Source organism: Panthera leo, chromosome D1, assembly GCF_018350215.1.
Source record: "Panthera leo isolate Ple1 chromosome D1, P.leo_Ple1_pat1.1, whole genome shotgun sequence".
Classification (NCBI taxonomy): Eukaryota; Metazoa; Chordata; class Mammalia; order Carnivora; family Felidae; genus Panthera; species Panthera leo.
In genome coordinates, this window is record NC_056688.1 from 56,610,988 (window position 1) to 56,628,777 (window position 17,790).

At 54.2% G+C, this 17,790-nt stretch overlaps 1 protein-coding gene across 10 annotated transcripts in view; it reads left to right on the forward strand.

Moving 5' to 3' along the window:
* The window catches only part of ARRB1 (arrestin beta 1), a 75,753-nt gene that overhangs the window by 49,204 nt on the left and 8,759 nt on the right, over positions 1-17,790 (forward strand). For 7 of the 10 annotated variants that reach the window (XM_042906612.1, XM_042906610.1, XM_042906609.1 and 4 more), the window contains 12 exons: positions 1,696-1,726; positions 3,176-3,236; positions 4,716-4,760; positions 5,214-5,397; positions 5,560-5,756; positions 7,035-7,094; positions 7,941-8,008; positions 10,251-10,386; positions 11,249-11,333; positions 11,773-11,845; positions 12,916-13,053; positions 14,236-14,319. In XM_042906612.1, coding sequence (XP_042762546.1) covers positions 1,719-1,726; positions 3,176-3,236; positions 4,716-4,760; positions 5,214-5,397; positions 5,560-5,756; positions 7,035-7,094; positions 7,941-8,008; positions 10,251-10,386; positions 11,249-11,333; positions 11,773-11,845; positions 12,916-13,053; positions 14,236-14,319 — 1,139 coding nt within the window. In that variant the 5' untranslated portion in view covers positions 1,696-1,718. The remainder of the gene's footprint in view (positions 1-1,695; positions 1,727-3,175; positions 3,237-4,715; positions 4,761-5,213; positions 5,398-5,559; positions 5,757-7,034; positions 7,095-7,940; positions 8,009-10,250; positions 10,387-11,248; positions 11,334-11,772; positions 11,846-12,915; positions 13,054-14,235; positions 14,320-17,790) is intronic. The other 3 variants (XM_042906616.1, XM_042906617.1, XM_042906615.1) reach the window with 1 other exon arrangement.

Genomic DNA, 17,790 nt, shown 5'->3' on the forward strand with positions numbered 1-17,790 from the left:
GTCTCCTCCGCAGGTCCACTTGGGAGCTGCTGGTTCAAACCATGTGATCTGTATTGTTTCTCACTTTAGCAACTATTACACCCCAGCTGACTGTGGCATTTTCACACTCCAAACACTGCTAAATATTTATAAGGAGGAGAAAAGCCCAGAACCAGGGGAGGTGGGGGAGAGATGCACCAGGCCCTCCTTACAAGCCAGGCTCAGACCTGTCTGTGGTCCCTTGAGCCCCAGAAGTTGGAGGGGATGCTGTGGAGGCAGCACGGGGCCACCCCCTGACACCCCCCTGGGAGGAGCAACTGTCACTGTGGCACTGTGGGCCTCACCCTGCCTTGCCCTGGATACCTGCTGCGCCCCCTGCCCCTGGGGACCCATGTGGGTTGTGTGGATCCTCTGGGCCTCTTGTGGGCCTGCTCCGTCCCTCCACTCCATTGCTCTGTTTGTGAGTTTCTCTTTGTGTTCGTTTGTTTGTTTTTTCATCTCTCGTTCCATCTGTTATTTTCATGCCTGCAGGACAGCATCCCTCTCCCCTCCTCTCCCTCCTCCCCTCCCTCCCTGCTCCCTCCTCCAACACCTTCTCTAGTCTCTGAGGCTCTGCCTCTTTCATTTTTCTTCTCTCCTCCCAACAGTGTTGTGAGCAATTCTGGGGCTAGATGATGGGGGCTAGGTGAGGGGGTCTCAAGCTCCCAGGCCCAGCGGGGAGAGAGGATGGGGTGGGGGCGCTGATGGGGACCATAGTGTGCTCTAGAAGGCCCAGCAAGCACTTTGCAAGGGTTGGGGGCCGCGGGTCTGCTTGATGCACATCCAGTGCTCTGCTGTGTGGCCATGGGAACATCTCCTACCTTTCCTGGGCCTCAGTTTTTCATTTGATTCCTTCACTCATTCATTCATTTACTCACTCTATTAATATTTGTTGACTGCTTGCTACCTGCCATGCATGAACACAGATTTATTAAACACCTACCAGGGACGCTGTTCTAGATGCTCAGGTCAGGATATTTCAGTGGAGAAGAAAGACCCCAGACCTCTGCCTCGTGGACCTGACATGTTAGCAGTGCAGACAAGCGTAAATTAGCAAGTCGCTCGTGTAGTAGGTTGGCCAGTGGTGAGTGCTGTGGGAAAGAAAATAGAGCCAGAGGAGGAGAGATGGTGAGAGGGGAGGCCACAGTGAAGCCACGTCACAGAAAGGCATGGGGCTGGCAAGCAGATCTGTTGTGGGGACCATGCCCGGGGGAGTGGACTGCCAGAGCAAAGGCCCTGAGGCAGGTCCCACCCTGGTGTGTTGGAGGCAGTGTGAATGGAGGGGTGAGGGAGAGTGGGAGGTGAGCCCAAGGGTAAAGGAGGCAGGGGACACCACACACAGAAGCTTTTCCGCTGCCTGAGCTGGGAGGACTTTGAGCAAATGAGTGGTATTCTATGACATGTCTTTAGAGACTCCCTCAGCCTGCTGCGTGAGGAGGAGGCCGAGGGGCCATGGCCAGATCCCACAAAAGCTGTGACGGCAATAAGGGAGGTTTGGGTGGGCGCCGGAGGTGCTGGGATCTGATTATGCCAGACACTGTTCTGGCTTTCAAGGCTTGGATGGTGCCTGGAAAGCCCTCCAGGCCCTTGCCCTCTGTCCTGCCCAGGGATGGCCCGCAGGAGCCTTCCCCTGGTGGGATGCGCTAATCCTGGCTTTCTCTTGCTTTCTGTCCGCAGGGTGTTCAAGAAGGCCAGCCCAAATGGAAAGGTGAGTCTGTAACAACCGCACCCCAGCTCCTCCCTGGCCCCAAATGTTTGTCCTGCCTTGGCCACTTCTGTTGCCCATGCAGGACCCCACACTCCCCGGTCTGTCCTTAGGAGCTATCCACCTCAGGGAGAGGGGCCTTTCGAGAAACTTTTCTGTCTGTGGGGGGTAGTTCAACTCTCCCGGACTTTAGGGAGCCACTGCTCTGGTTTGAGATACAGCCTATCATAGACTTCAGTGTGAGTGTGATAATTAGACTAAGCGTCAAGGGCCTCGGGGGCACTGATTCCCCTGGTGTGAGAGGTGCCTGCAGCCTCTCTACTGAACCCTGCCATCACCTAGTTATCCAGGGCAGCTCCCAGGGTCTGTCCTGCTTTCTTTCTTCCCACAGGCCGCAGGCTCCATCCTGCTTTCCTTTCGGTTCAGCAAGTAGATATAACTGACATCATTCCTTGTCGGGTGCAGGCCAAGCCGGCGGGGACTGGGCTAGGGTGTTCCAAGACAAATAAGGCACACCCCGTGCCACTCACGGTCAGATGGAGGAGGCAGGCACAGAAACCGGTCATTTCAATAGGAAATGGCAGGTGTGGGATAAAGTGATGCCCAGGGGCTACGGGACCCAGCCTGGGCAGTCAGGGATGGCTTCTCTAAAAGGGATGCCTTGTCTTCCAGGCAAGACAGGGTGAAAAAGGGCATTGTAGGCATGAACATAATTCACAGGGAGTGTGGGGGAATGAACAGCAATTGAATCTGAGTGCCAGGAGGAGGCAGGGGGAGCGGGAGCCAAGGTGGGACAGGTTGTAGGGCTCAGGAGCCTGGACTCCTGGGCTGGCAGATAGTACCACGCGTGCTCCCTTGTCTCCCTTCGTGCCCACAGCAGACATCGCCAGTCACTGCTCACCCTTTCCTGCTGAGCCAGGATTCCGCCTTGGAGTCCTTCTCCACCCAGAGCCCCAGGCAGCCCCCATCTATCAGAGTTGGCATTTAGAATGAAATCCATTTGTCATCTTACCTCTGGGCCCTGGGAGCCATTAGAGGGTTTTTAGACGGGAGTGGCATCATTAGATTTGCATTTTAGGATGACTGGTCTGGCCTAAGGAGAGGAGAAGGGCCTGGAGCTTGCGAGGTTGCAGGCCACAGACCATCACGGGGGCTGGTGCGTCTGGTGTGCCGTCCTCAGTGTTCTCATCTATAAACCAGGAACACTGATAACTTCTTCATTGGGGTTTAGGATAAGCAGGTACTTTCAAAATTGTACAAGGGTTTGTTGATATTAGGGCTGGAGCTCGGGTCCAAGTCCAGTTAGGACTTTAATGTGTGTTAAGGATGGATGGGTGTAGGTGTTTCACAGGCAGCTCCCAGGTTCTCCTCCAGAGCAAGGGCCAGTGGCTTTTCAGGGATGTGTCCCCCGGGCCCACAGCTGCTGACACCCCCTGTGCTTATCTTCCCCAGCTCACTGTGTATCTGGGAAAGCGGGACTTTGTGGACCACATCGACCTCGTGGACCCTGTCGGTGAGTCCCTGCAGAGGCCAGGGAGGAAGGCGGGGGAAGGTGGGGCCGATCCGGCCGCTTCTAAAGAGGGTTTGTTAGAGCCACCTAGGAATAGCTCTCAGGTCTCCAGAGGGGCCTGGTTTCAAGAACAGGGTGTAAGCGGTTTCCTGTGTCAGTTGGCAAACATTGACCACATTTGCCGAGCAGCCCCGTTCCCTTCAGTGAGGACCATGTGAGGGGAAAGTGTGGGCGGGTTGAGGGGAGAAGCAGGGAGGGTGGCCTGACGATGACGATAGCAGCCGCCACTCAGTATAAGGCTTCTTACACACCAGACACCTTTAAGTCCTGGCTCCCACTTCCCTCCCCCAAGAAGCCTTCCCTGACTGATACCTCTGGTTGGGGGAGTGCCCTCTCCACTGATTTGTTTACGGAGTCCCTGGTGCTCAGGCACAGAGGGAATACCCATAGTAAAAGGAGGGGAGATGCCCAGCAGGTTCTGGAATGGGGTGGGCATCCCCTGGCCAGGTATCCCTTGGACCTGCCCAGGACCAGGATAGGACCAGGAGCCCTCTGGCACTGACTTCCAGATGTGGCCTCTGAGATTCCCAGAGAGATTGCTGTAAGGCAGCACTGGGGGAGGGTGGCAGTGGGCTAGAGTTGGGGAGAGAGAATTTTCTTGCTCAGTGGGTATGCGTATGGTTGAGTAAAGTTTGACCAGACGTGACCAGGAATGCCAGGCAAGGAGGTGACCCCTGAGCCAGAGTTTCTGGCTTCCTGGGGTTCTGTGCAGAGAAAATGTCCTTTGTGTCCAGCTGGACTCTACTGGGTCAGGGCCAGGCCATGGGACATTTTCCGTGGTAGCGCATGAGCCAGGCACCAACTAACCCTTTAAACATATCAACTCACTTAGTCTTCGCAGGAGCCCTGTGAGTTTGGTCCTACAGGATCACAAGTCCCGATCTGCAAATCCCAAGTCCAAGAAACTCTGGAAATCTAAACTTGCTCATACGTTTGACGTGGGATTCACTTAGACGCAAAACCTGACCTGAACCCATAGGGAGCTCTTTACACTTTAGCCTCTTGATGAAGATATCCATGTTTCCCTGCTGAGGTGTTAAGGGATTTGATCATGGGGCCCCAGATCCTGCAGAGGGTATTACAGAACATATGGAAGGTGTACCATGGGGCCTTTCCACAGTTCAGAACCTCTCAATTCTGAAGTATACCTGATCGTAGGGGTTTCGGACCCACATCGTCATCCTTATTAACAGAGAAGAAGCAGAGAGGTAACGTGCCCCAGGCTACCAACTGGATCTGTAAGGCCGGCCTGAGGGCAGGGGTTGGGACATGGTAGTGCTGTCCCCTAGGTGCAGGCCTCCCCATTTCTCTCATGATTCCCAGCAGACAGAAGGTTGGGTTTGGGTTTGGCGTGGTCTTTGGGGCTCAGGAATGTGAGAGGTCAAGTTGGGAGGGTGTGCTCACTCTGTGTCCTTCTTCCAGATGGTGTGGTCCTGGTGGATCCTGAGTATCTCAAGGAGAGGAGAGGTGAGGTGGTGGTCCCCACCTCCAGCCCGTCAAGGGGCCTCCTGTTCCCCACCGACTTCTAGCCCAGGGCTTCCCTGAGTCCCGGGCAGGACATCAACTAATTTTACGGCCCTTCCCTGCCCAGCCCCCCTGGCTCTTCCCTTTACAGTTCCAACAAGCATCAGAGCAGGTGCCCTGGCCTCCTCGGGCCTGGGGCGGCCCACTTAGGCCCATTTTGGGAGAACCTTTTCAGTGCCCTGAGCACTCTCAACGTCAGTATATCATGACTGCTGCAAGGCTGGGGCTGCCCAACAGGGCAGGAGTTAGGGTCTCATTATAGGAGAGAAAATGGAATCCCAGGGAGGTGAAGGGTTTGTCCAAGGGAGACACTGGGTGGGGTTTGGGCTGGGACAAGACCCCGTGCCTTCCAGATACCACCCAGCCCTTGTTTCCCCCTCCCTCTGCTCTCTCCAGCCAGTCCCTTCATCGGCCCCACCCTCCCAGTCCTGCCAGCCTGTGCCAGCCCTCACCAACCCTGTCAGTCTCCTGTGCTCCTCCTCACTTCCGCTGGCCAGAGTGGGGGGTGGGGAAGGACAGAGCTGGTCCAGCAGTCAGCCCCCACCTCCTCCCAAGGGCCAGGCCCGAATGGCTCTCCCAGGTACCCAGTACCCCCATCCCAAGGGCAGCACAGCCCTCCCCACAGGAGCTTCGGGACAGACCTATGAGCTCCAGCTGGGCCGATCCCAGGGCTCAGCTGGTGCTCTGGGGGGCTTGCTCGCTGCCCTCCTGGGCCCGTCCTCAGTGCCCCCTGCTCCCACAGTCTATGTGACACTGACCTGCGCCTTCCGCTATGGCCGGGAGGACCTGGATGTCCTGGGCCTGACCTTTCGCAAGGACCTGTTTGTGGCCAACGTGCAGTCCTTCCCGCCGGCCCCTGAGGACAAGAAGCCCCTGACACGGCTGCAGGAGCGCCTCATCAAGAAGCTGGGCGAGCACGCCTACCCTTTCACCTTTGAGGTTAGGGACCGCCAGCCCTCTGGGCAGGCACATGGGGGCAGCTGGGGCGGCAGCTCCATGGCACTCAGTTTCTCAGTGCACATTGGGACCTGGGGCACTGTCACTTACACTACCTGGTAAGTGTCTCTTCTCTGGCCACCACCAGGGGCGGCACCTTACCTCTGGGCTACTCCTTGGACCCTCCTGTGTCCAGGTCATTGGCGGGAGAGAGTGGGGTGGGGAGAGACTATAGAGAAAGAAGGAGCCCTTTCTCGCCCCTGAGTTATTACAAAGACTGTCTCCTCCCTCAGACCAGCTGCCCACATGGCCCGGCTTCAGCCCGGCTCACAAACCAGGGGTGGCACATAGTGATTTCCCTGCTCTGCCACTTTGCTGAATGGGAAGACTCCCAGATGCTGGATTTTCAAATCTCCTGTTTCTCAGACTCCGATTCTGTGATTCAGTGAAATCCCCTGGCTTGCTGGGAGGTTAGAGCAGGAGAGAGGAAACAGTCATCCTCTCCATGTTAGATGTATTGGTTTCCCGTAGCCATGTGACAAAACACCGCCAACCTGGTGGGAATTAAACACGGAATTAAAACACAAGTTATCGTCTTACAGTTTGGGAGGTTAGAGATCAAAAATGGGTCTCACTGGGCTGACATCAAGGTGTCAGCAGGGCTGCGTTCTTTTGGGGGCTCTAGGCCTTGCCTTTTCCAGCTTCTGCAGACCACTCACGTTCCTGGGCTCAAAGCCCGCCCCCCTGTCTTCAAAGCCACCAGGAGCCGGCCAGTCTTTCTCACAGCCCGACACTCTGACACTGGCTCTCTTGCTTCCTGCTTCCCCTGCCAAGGTCCCTTGTGACCATATCGGACACACCTGGATAATCCCCGATGCTCTCCCCATCTCAAGATCCTTAACGTAACCATATTTATAAAGTCCCTTTTGCCGTGTAAGGTAGCACAGTCACAGGTTTTAGGGATTAGGATGTGGACATCTTTGGAGGGGGGTGGGTATTATTCTACCTATTACAGTCTAGGTGAAACCCTTTAGGTGAAGAAAGACCCTGAAATCCTTGGCTTTACTGGAGGGGCCTCTGGCCCCATGTGGGGCATCCTTGTCATGGTCTGATGGGGGAGACATGGTCTGTCCTCTGGAGCCCCGAGTCTGATGGAAGAGACATGGCCTGTTGCTAGGGCCCCCCGATCTGCTGAATGTGCATGGGGGTGATGGGTGGGTGACATGGGGAGGTCAGTGGTGAATGTGACAGGAGACCTATTCTCGTCTGTTCCCTTAACAGATCCCTCCGAACCTCCCATGCTCTGTGACATTGCAGCCGGGGCCTGAAGACACAGGGAAGGTGGGTCACCTCTCTCGGAGCATTTCTCTGGGTGTAGGACGTTTGTATCCCCAGGGCCCTGGCTTTCTCTCTGCTAGGTGCTGGAACCCTCTGTGTGGAAGCCTCCTCGTGTCTAGGCCACTTCAATACCACCTCAGATAAGCAGCCCCTTCATACAGGGTGGCTGATACTGTGTCATCCTCACCCCCACGTTCAGTTACGTGCAGTCTGTCCCGGGCTTGTTGGCTGTAGCAGAACCAAAATATTCTCCGGACTACCACCCGGCCTCACAACCTCACATGGGGGAGGTGCCTTCGTGGTGGCTTCACAAGTGGGGGAACTGGGGCTCAGAGAGAAGGGACACCTCCAGTGTCACAGGCCCCAGATCTCTGAGCCCCAGTTTCCTCATCTGCAAAATGGAGACAATAGGATGCACCTCCTCATGGGGTTGGGAGGGTGGAGTGAGACACTGAAGCACTGTAGGGTCTGCACACAGTACGTGCTCCCCAAACAGGGGGCTGAGGCACCCGCTGTTATTGCCGGGTGGCTGCCTTGGTGAGGACAGCCGCCCAGACCAGGCAGGTGTCTGGAGAGTGGAGCCCAGTGAGGGCAGTTTGGGATGTCCAGTGTCGGGGGAGCTGGGAGAGCTCTGCGGGAAGGTCAGATGGGGGAGGCCGCCGCAGAGGGAGGCGGCACTGCACTGGGGCTGAGCACAGGGCCCCTGAGTCAGGCTGAGGGGTGGCCGGGCTGTGGGAGTCTGGTGTTCCCATCCAGCGTCCTTGTTTGTAAAATGAGAGGGTGGGATGGCTGTGCTGTCGGGACCCTGCCCGCTCCAAGGCCCTGTGGTCAGCAGCCCCTTCCCCTCAGGCCTGTGGTGTGGACTATGAAGTCAAAGCCTTCTGTGCTGAGAACCTGGAGGAGAAGATCCACAAGCGGTGAGAAGGGCACAGCTTCCTCCCGGGTGTGGGCTGCCTGCTGGCAGAGGGAGGGAGACAGGAGCAGCAAAGTCTGAAGAAGAGATAAGTAACAATACCTGGAAGTGTGAGAGGAGGGGCCACACATTCCAGCCTCAGGAACTCTGAGAAGGGCACTCTGGAAGGCCGGCAAGTCATGGAGGGTTTCCTCGGGGAGGTGGCTCAGTAGCTGGCTCAGGCCTCATCATTTTTTCCTTTACACCACTGTACCTGCCTCCTCCATCTTCCTCCCTGCCTCTAGTCTTGCCCCGCCAGACTGCATGGCTTTTTATTTTGTTTTGGAAAGAAACACAAGATTCAGATTGTTTTTAACAGTGGACGAGATTTTTCCCAGCCACCCTGGAACCCCCTCCCCCCCCTGCCCCCACTTCCCAGTTCTCCTGGGAGGCCATCAGCAGGTGGTGGTTGGGGTGGGTGGGGGGATAGGGGGATGTGGGGTCAGTGGAGGCTTCTAAGCAAGGGAGGGAAGTGGAGTAAGTGAAGCCCCCCCCCCCCCCTGGGGAAAGTGAGGGGGGTGGTCAGCCCACGTGTCAGAGAAGGTAGTGCTGTCCCAGCCAGGCACAGCCCTGGGCAGACAGTCTAGGCTGGCAGGCGGAAACAGCTGGCCCTGACTTCTGAGCCGGACTGCCCAGCCCTGCTGTCATGCCTGCTCCTCCTCCAGGCAGGCCCTGCCCAGCCTCCTGGTGAGGCTGGTCTCAGACCCCAACTCTGATGTGCTCTGCCTCCCCGGGCACAATTCCTCCCGGAGGCTGGCTGAGGGAGAGGCTGCAGCTTCCTAGGGCATGGGCTGAGTTTGCCATCTGGTGGCCGAAGGGTGTATTGCAGGCATCTCTATCTTCAGCCTGGGAAACTCCTGAGTTTGGGGAGATGGGACCCTTCTCCCTGGCTTCTGTCTTCCTTTTCTTCTTAAGACCCGAGACCAGGGGAAAGAAAGGAGGTTGTGGGTTTTTGAAGGGGCCTCACCAGACCAAGGAAGAGGAACAACACTGAAGGCCACCACCCTCACCCCACCACCAATGGGACATTTTATGTCCATACTACTACTAACTGCTATTACTAATGATATAGCAACTGTCATTTATCAAGGGCCAATTAAGGGCCAGACACTATTCAGAGTGATGAACGTGTATGAACTAATTTAATCCTCACAGCAACCCTGTGAGGTGGGTGTGGCTATTATTACCATTTTCCAGATGAGGAAGCTGAGACCCAGAGGTTAATTTTCTCAAGGTCATACAGCTAATAAAGGGAGAGCTAAGACCTCAACCCTGGCTATCCAGTTCCAGGGAGTGGAGGTGAGAAACGGGGGGTGCTGCTGGCATACCCAGCACGCCACAGACGCTGCCTCACCGTGTCCCATCCCTTCCCAACTCTTGAGCCCTCCCTCATTTCCTCCCTGAGTGCCTGTCACCTTCATTGAGCACCATCTCTTCTCTGGGCCTCCATCTTCCCACTGAGTCTCTGTCCTCTTCACTGGCCAGCATCCCCCTGACTGAATCCATACCCCCCCACTAAAGCCCATCACCTCTCTGAGCCCCCATTTCTTCATGGGGCCCCTCTGTGTATTTTGATTTAACAGATATTTGGCGGACGTTTGTTAGATGGCAGGCACTGTCGTAGGTGGTGAGAACACAGCAGTGAACACTTTAGATACAAAATGTTGTCCTTAAGGAGCTTATGCTATTAGGTGACATAAGGGATGCAGGAAGTGAAAACATAGTCCCTTTCTTGCCATCCTGCTGGCTACCAAGACACAGACCCACATGAAGTGCTTCCATGGGGTAGTTCACTTTGATGGTGTGGGAGTTCAGACCAGGAGATCAAGTGAGCTGATCCAGGAAGGCGTCTTGGAAGAAGAGGTATTTAGCTGGACCTTGAAGAAGGAAGCAAATGAGGGCAGAAGAGGGAAGGGGGTGTTGCAGGCAGGGTCTCAGTGCAAGTGAAGATGCAGAGAAAAGACTAGATAGACCATCAAGGATGATAGTGAGGAAGTGGGGGTGGCTGCGGACACAGTGGGGGAGGATGGAGTGGGGCCAGGTGGCGACTCTGAACACAGGTGGCCTGTGTTAACCTCTGTGGTTTGGACAGACTCTAAGGCCATGGGGAGCCATGGCAGTCTCTTGAGCAGGAAAGGGAGGATCCCAAGGGAAGTGGATGGAGGCAGGTGACTCTGGCTATCTTTCGCTCTGCCCATCTCCATTAGGAATTCCGTGCGCCTGGTTATCAGGAAGGTTCAGTACGCCCCGGAGAGGCCTGGCCCCCAGCCCACAGCTGAGACCACCAGGCAGTTCCTCATGTCGGACAAGCCCCTGCATCTAGAGGCCTCCCTGGATAAGGAGGTAGGAGGTTTAGACTTGGCAGGGGGTGGGGGCTGCTTTACTGGGGCTGGGACCTCAGATCCCAGGTCTTTCATGGCCTCTTGGGCTCCTTGGGTAGGAGCTTCCACCCCCAGTCCTAAGGCCACAGGGTTAAGGGAATCTGAGACCTCCCTTGGGGGATTTGGGGAAGCCTCTGGGGGTCCAAAGGAGCGGCAGAGTGGGACATGAGCCTGAAGGGTGCGATTGACTTTAGAAGTCAGGGTACCTCCCAAAGGGACCTGGGTTCTGGCCATCTCCCCTCACCCCTTCCCCCTTTTGAGGTGTGGACACTGCCCTTTCATCTCTGGGACAGCCAAAGGCAGGTGCCGGGGGCATGATTTGAGATGAGGTCCTTCAGTGAGCTCTTAGAGCCGGTTCCCTCAGTGAGCAGGTCAGCTCTTCCCCACCTTTCTCCTGCTTCTTTTAGACCCTCCTGTGTCTAAAATTCCTGGCACCCATTGTGAGCAGGGACTTGATACATCACTTAGTCCAACCCCTCCATTGAATAGAGGGGGAAGCCGAGGCTTAGACCGGTCCAAGGTCACGCTGCGCTCATCCTTCATTACCATTGTTTTATTGCTCTCATTATTTCTGGCGACCACGTCAGGACTGGAGCCAGGACTATCACCTTCTAATTCAATCATCTTTCAAAAATCCCACAAAGGAACTGAACATGCCCAGTGACTTAGCATCAGTGGGAAGTGGCTGATGAACTTGAGGCCAATGTCAGAGTGGACAAAGTCTGGGGAACCCCAGGAAATGTGTGTGGGGCCTCTTCTCTCTCTCCCTATCTAGAGCTTTAATACTCTCTGGTCCAACCCTTCTCCCTTCTTACCCCTCCCAGATCTATTACCATGGAGAACCCATCAGCGTTAATGTTCACGTCACCAACAACACCAACAAGACAGTGAAGAAGATCAAGATCTCGGGTACTCTGGGCACAGGGCCAGCCCAGGGGGGCAGGCAAGAGGGAATCCACCCAAGGGTTGGGGGTAGCTGAAGCTTCTCCCCTTGTGAACCTCTGGCCTGCAGAGAAGCCCAGGGCCTGCTCTAAGCCAAAGGGTAAGGCTTTTGAGGCTAGTAACACAGGCTGCTCGTTGGCCAGGTAATGAGTTTACTGTTTAAGCCACCTACTCTTAGGTTCCCTAGGTTCTGGGCAAAGCTGTCCTTGAGGGAGATGTTTGGTAATGGAAGGAAATGGGTGAGTTTGGGCTACCTCTTAGGTAGAAGACGGGGGTGGTCTCTTGCAGAATCCCCCAGTGCATTCTGGCCATTCCTGGGGCTGAACATCCTCAACTCAAGGGAGCCTGGCTTGCCTGGGAGCTGCACCCCTGGCTCACACCAGCTTGTTTCCCTCTTCCTCCCCAGTGCGCCAGTATGCGGACATCTGCCTTTTCAACACAGCCCAGTACAAGTGCCCTGTGGCCATGGAAGAGGCTGAGTAAGTGAGCACAAGCCCAGCCTTGGATGTGTGGGACTGGGTGGGAAATGAGAAGTCCTGGCTCCAGTTACAGGTGCAGGTGGCTCTTTTCCACCTGGTAGAGGGCTGGACCTCAGATTTTCTTGCCACTCACAGCAGCCTTTTAGAAAACATCCACTTGATTTAGCTACAGGAAAATGCATGTGACAGTCAAGGGAAAGACCTACTTAAACTAGAATGACCAAATTAAAGCTAATGAATCTAAGGGGACTAGGGTCATGACTACACTGTACCAGAAACCTAGATTGAAGGCAATACTTTGCTCTGAGCTTCCTGGCAGCCACAGCAAAGAGGGGAAGGCACTAGGTACATAGCATTTCTTGTCTGATAAAGGAATAATCCAGCTCATTGGGTAAAAGGGGTTGTATGTGGGAGGGTAGAGAATAATTATATTTAAAAAATTTAGGTTTAACTTAACAGAAGACCATGGGGGAGGGGAAGGGGAAAAGAAGATACAGAGAAGGAGGGAGGCAAACCATAAGAGACTCTTAAATACTGAGAACAAACTGAGGGTTGATGGGGGGTGGGGGAGAGGGGAAAGTAGGTGATGGGCATTGAGGAAGGCACCTGTTGGAATGAGCACTGGGTGTTGTATGGAAACCAATTTGACAATAAATTATATTTAATTTAAAAAAATTTAGGTTTGAGGACAGCATGGAATCTTGTCCCAAACCTGTTAGCAGCTAAGCCAAGAGGAGAGATCTCAAGTGAAACATCTTTTCTTACCTAAAGGAAGTAGATGCTCCCAGTAGAAGACACATCTGTTTAGTTTAGTTTTGTTTGTTTTTTTTTCCTAGCCCTGCCTCCTTTTGGGAGGCAAGTGCATTTCATGTAATTTTTCATGCTTGTGTGTGTGTGTGTGTGTGTGTGTGTGTTTACATGTAATAGCAATCGGTACTTTTGAAAATTAAAAACGTGTTTTAATGTTACTATGTGATCTTGGAGCTGTTCTGGCTGGGCTGGGGGTGATGGCTGGGGATTGGCTCTTGGTGGGGGGGCGGTATTTCCACACCCGCCTCCCTTCTTCCCAGTGACACAGTGGCACCCAGTTCGACATTCTGCAAGGTCTACACACTGACCCCCTTCCTGGCCAACAACCGAGAGAAGCGGGGCCTCGCCTTGGACGGGAAGCTCAAGCATGAAGACACGAACCTGGCCTCCAGCACCCTGTGAGGACCCACCCTCCCTACTCCCTGCCCCCAGTGGGTCCACACCCACCTATTCCCACCAGTGCCAGTACATGGTGTGGTTACCTTCTCCCCAGGCATTGTCCCTGGCCCATCCTCAGGAGCTTGAACTATAAGGAAGCTGTCCCCTTACTCCCATCCCTATCCAGGGGTGACCAGAGAGCAAGCTGGGCCCCTAGACCCAGCTCTCTTAGTCAGTGCTGGGATCTGCTGGCTTGCCTAGGGGAGGGCAACCTGGAGAGACTTCCTGCAGGAGGCAGCAGCTCCTGACCTAGGGTCTACAGTCATATGGGGTGTGTCCCTGAGGCAGAGTAAGGCTGGATTCATCCAGCAGGACAGGATGAATCAGAAGAGGGGTGGGGAGTCTGGGAAAATGTGGACAGTGAGCTGGGCAAGACCAGATGGAAGTATGGCCCTCAAAGGCAGGGATCCCAGGGCCATATGATCACTCTTGCCTCATGGTCATCACTGACTCTGAGGCTACCTGCTTTAGTGGAGACCTGGGGTGTGGAGAACTCAGCTTGCCCTATCTGCTGAGGTCTGGCCCTTCAGTGGGGCTTTGGCCTGCCTCTGCAGCAGCCCTGCCCGTGACTCCCAGTACAGACCCTGTGCTCCAGCCACACAGTTGCTCACATGCACGTGCTAGCCACTCACCTCCAAGCTTTTGCCCTCTTCCCCTTCTTCCACCCTGGCTCAAATCCTAACTGACTTCAAGACTTCCAGACTTGAGGGGCCACCTCCTTCAGGGTATTCCCCACTACCTCCGCCCCACTGCCTTGCCAACCTCCCTCTTTCTCTCTGAATCCCCTGCCTGGTGAACCCTTTGTGTCCCACGGGTTGCTGAACAGTGAGAGAAGCAGACTCCGTCTATCTAAGGGTAGAAAGAACCTACCGTGCTGCTGGGAGTCAGGCCCAGGGAGGAAAGGGGCTTGCCAGGTGTGCACAGGGAGTGAATTTCACAACCAGATGTGGGACCCAGGGCTCTAGGTTCCTATCCGCTCAGGGCAAAGCTTACCTTTCTCACATACAGAGCTCTGTTTGCACATGGTGGCTGAGTGGCCCAGGAGAGGGATGGATGGCTGCTGCCCCCACTGCACCCTACCCTACCTTGTCTCATCTACCCAGCCATCCTCCATGAACCTGCTTCCCTATGTCACCTTGCAGGTTGAGGGAAGGCGCCAACCGGGAGGTCCTGGGCATCATTGTTTCCTACAAGGTGAAAGTGAAGCTGGTGGTATCTCGGGGCGGGTAAGTGTTCTAGCCCAGCCCAAGACTCTAAGCGCAGAAGGGGGCATCCCTGACCACCCACAGCCCACTGCCCCATTCTGCCTGTTTGTCGGACCTTTTAGCTGCAGCCACCAAGAGGGTAAACCGAGCTGGAGGACTTCCTGTTTTTTCTCTTCCCCCTTCATGTTCCTTTTTCTCCTCTTCTGCCCCCTTTCCCTCTCCTACTTCAGAGACTTTCAATCCCTTGCCTGCCCTCTCCATGTTTCTCTCTTCCTCCTCCCCCTCCTCCTCTTCTCTATCCCTGTCTGGGCACATGGGGTTGTTGTGTGGGGGAAGATTCCTCAGAGTCTGTGCTGTGGGATCTCCAGAGAGTTCTGTCCCCTCATCACATGTTGGGGCACAGCACCCACCCCTGCTCATGCACATGCTGATCTGCTGAGGACATGGCTAAAGGGGCTCAGAATCCCAGAGCTGGATTAGGGATGTTCTGACTCCCATTTGACAGATGGGGAAACAGAGGCCCAAACCGTTCTCCACACATTTCCTGAAATCTCCTCCCCTAATCTTAGGTTGTAGGCTGGGTGCTGGGGTCACTGCAGTAGACTAGACACATTCCCTGCCCCAGAGCACAGTCTAGTGGAGGCTCAGACACAACTTCTCCCCACTGAATGGGCCTGCATGTTGTTAGAAACCTAGAATTAGGATTTATAATTTGTCATAGGGTTTTTTTTTTCTTGTTCATAAATGTCTATGAAAAGATTTGAATGCTAATAGCATTAGACATTGAATCCCCTTTATTACTAGAATGTGCCCACATATTACAGGACATCTCAGAACTGCAAATCCCAAGTCCTGTGCCCTGTGGCTCTTGCAGGATCCACAGTCTGCCTCAAGCTCTTCCTTGAGGAATCCTCGGTGAATCCCAGATTGATTTCTTCTGCCATCAGAGAGGCCTCCCCAGGGCGGGCAGCACAGGGGTCAGTTTTTTTGTCTCCTTTGCAGAAGAGGATCCTCGGGCTTAGTGAGGCCTCCTGTGAGGAGATTTGGCTGAGCTGGGCCTGGATTTCAGTCCCCCAGGCAAGGCTAATGCCATTTCTGTGTATCTCTGAATGAGGTTACAGCCATGCAGTGGTGGGTGGGAGTGCCTCTCAGGGTCTTCCCTACCCCTGTGGGCAGCAAGGTGATGAATGAACGTACTTTCTGTTTTCTTCCTCTCTGAACTCTCTCCTGACCACTTCTCCCGCCTCCTCTGACCCACCCAGCCTGTTGGGAGATCTTGCATCCAGGTAAACTCCCTCCCTTCAACCTGATCGACCCACCTTCCTGGAGGGCCCAGAGATCCAGAAGTGCAGGGCACTGGGTTGGAAGGAATCTTAGCAGTCAGTTTCGATTGCCAGTCATGTGCTGGGACTAGAACCCTCCCCAAAGGGACTAGGGAGATGCAGTTTCTCCTTTAAAAACCTTGCCCTGTTCTTCATTCCACCCAAGAGATAAGAACCTCTGCAGACAGCAAGGTCAGCTTCGTTGATCTGGGGAATAGCCCCGTAAAAGTCTGGCATTTTGGAGAAATGCGGGTTTCGTGGCTTCCAAACTTGTACACTAATGGGAATTAACTGCTGGCCATGCACTGCTAAGGAGAGGTCCTGGGGAGATCTGCTCTCCTTGTCGCCAGCTGGATCCATGAGCATTCCCCAAATGGCACATGCTCCACATGCAGTGGTTTTGCCTCCTCCTGTCACAAGATGGCAGTATTGTTCATCCCAAGAAATCATCTATTTGGAGAAGTGAAATTAATTCAATTCAGTTCAGTACAATTCAGCAAAGATTTTCTGAACCCAGGTTTGTGCTCAGCTTTGTGCTACATGCTGAGATCCCACGGAGGAATCAGACACATCCCCTGCCCTTGATCACTCAAGGCCTGCTGGAGTTAATGTCTAGATTCTTCCACCCACATCCTGTATGGCTTTAATGAAGGTTGGCAAACTCATTCTTCCATTCTGATAGTTCACTCTTCCAAGTGAATCTGGAAAAGCAATCCCCTTTGCATTGAAAAAAGAAAGAAAGAAAGAAAGAAAGAAAGAAAGAAAGAAAGAAAGAAAGAAAAGCCAGACTATTGTAATAGCCTGTGAATCGCCCATGTTCCCATTGAGGGGAAGTAATGATTCTGGCAGGTACCAGTGTCACAGTTCAGTCAAACCTTTGACCTGTATCATCTCCTAGAAGTTCTAGTGGTTCTAGAAGGTAAGCATTGCTCTCCCCATTTTCCAGATGAGCTCAGTGAGACTTGAAGATGTAAAAGTGTCCCTCCCAGACAGTGCTGGGGCTGGGAACAGACCTTTCTGGTTGCACAGCCGGTGTCCCTGCCCACTCTGTTCCACTCTCCCTTCCTCCCCACCAGCTGGGCTCTGGGCAGCAAGGTCAGTGAGATGAGGCTGTGCCTGAAGGTGCTCACTGTTGGCAGGGCCTCCAAGGTGACACCATCCCAAGCTGAGAGGAGAAGCTTTCATGGCTCCTTCTGTAGGAGTGGAGAGCAGAAGATGGATAGGAATCACCACCTCAATTCTGAGCAGTTATCACTCATTGGGCAAGGATGTCAATTATGGAGTCAGAATCTTGTCACTTCCCATTAATAGCTGTGTGGCCTTGTGCAGTATTATTTTTCCTCCTTGTGCCTCGGTTTCCTAGTCTGTATATATGCTATACGAATGGGGTTGTTGTGGAGATTAAAGGAGCTACTCTAGAATAGTCCTTAGCACAGAGTCAGCACCATGTGTCTGCTCTTGTTACTATTCTGTTCATCAGGGCCAAGGGGAGGGAGGTCCTGGTCAGAAGCACTGGGTGTTGGTGGCACCTCCCCCTGTTCTTCCCCACCACCCAGACCCTCCGCCCCTACAGGGCTTCAAGGCTCTATGCACAGTGTAGATAGCCCTGGGGCCTGGGCCAATACAATTTGAATTCGATTAATTGACCTCAGCAGTGCATCATCCAGATTGGGGGGGGGGGGGGGCTAGGACCACAGGAGCACTTTTTTTTTTTTTTAATTTTTTTTTTAACATTTATTTATTTTTGAGACAGAGAGAGACAGAGCATGAACGGGGGAGGGTCAGAGAGAGAGGGAGACACAGAATCTGAAACGGGCTCCAGGCTCTGAGCAGTCAGCACAGAGCCCGATGCGGGGCTCGAACTCACATACCGCGAGATCGTGACCTGAGCCGAAGTCGGACGCTTAACCAACTGAGCCACCCAGGCGCCCCCACAGGAGCACTTTTATAAGAGTCTCATGGAGATGTTGGGAGGTGGGACTGAGTTGGCAGGAAGGATTGTGTTAGGGAAGGCTGGGCTGGCTGTGGTGATTTGAGGCCTGCATGGTCCCAGGACACCTCTGGGACCACCCAGGGACCAATGTGCACACTGCTCTGGGCAGTCCTTTCCCCACCCCTGTGCCTCCTCCCAGCTCATGAGAATCCAAGGATCCTTCTCAGGAAAAGGGGA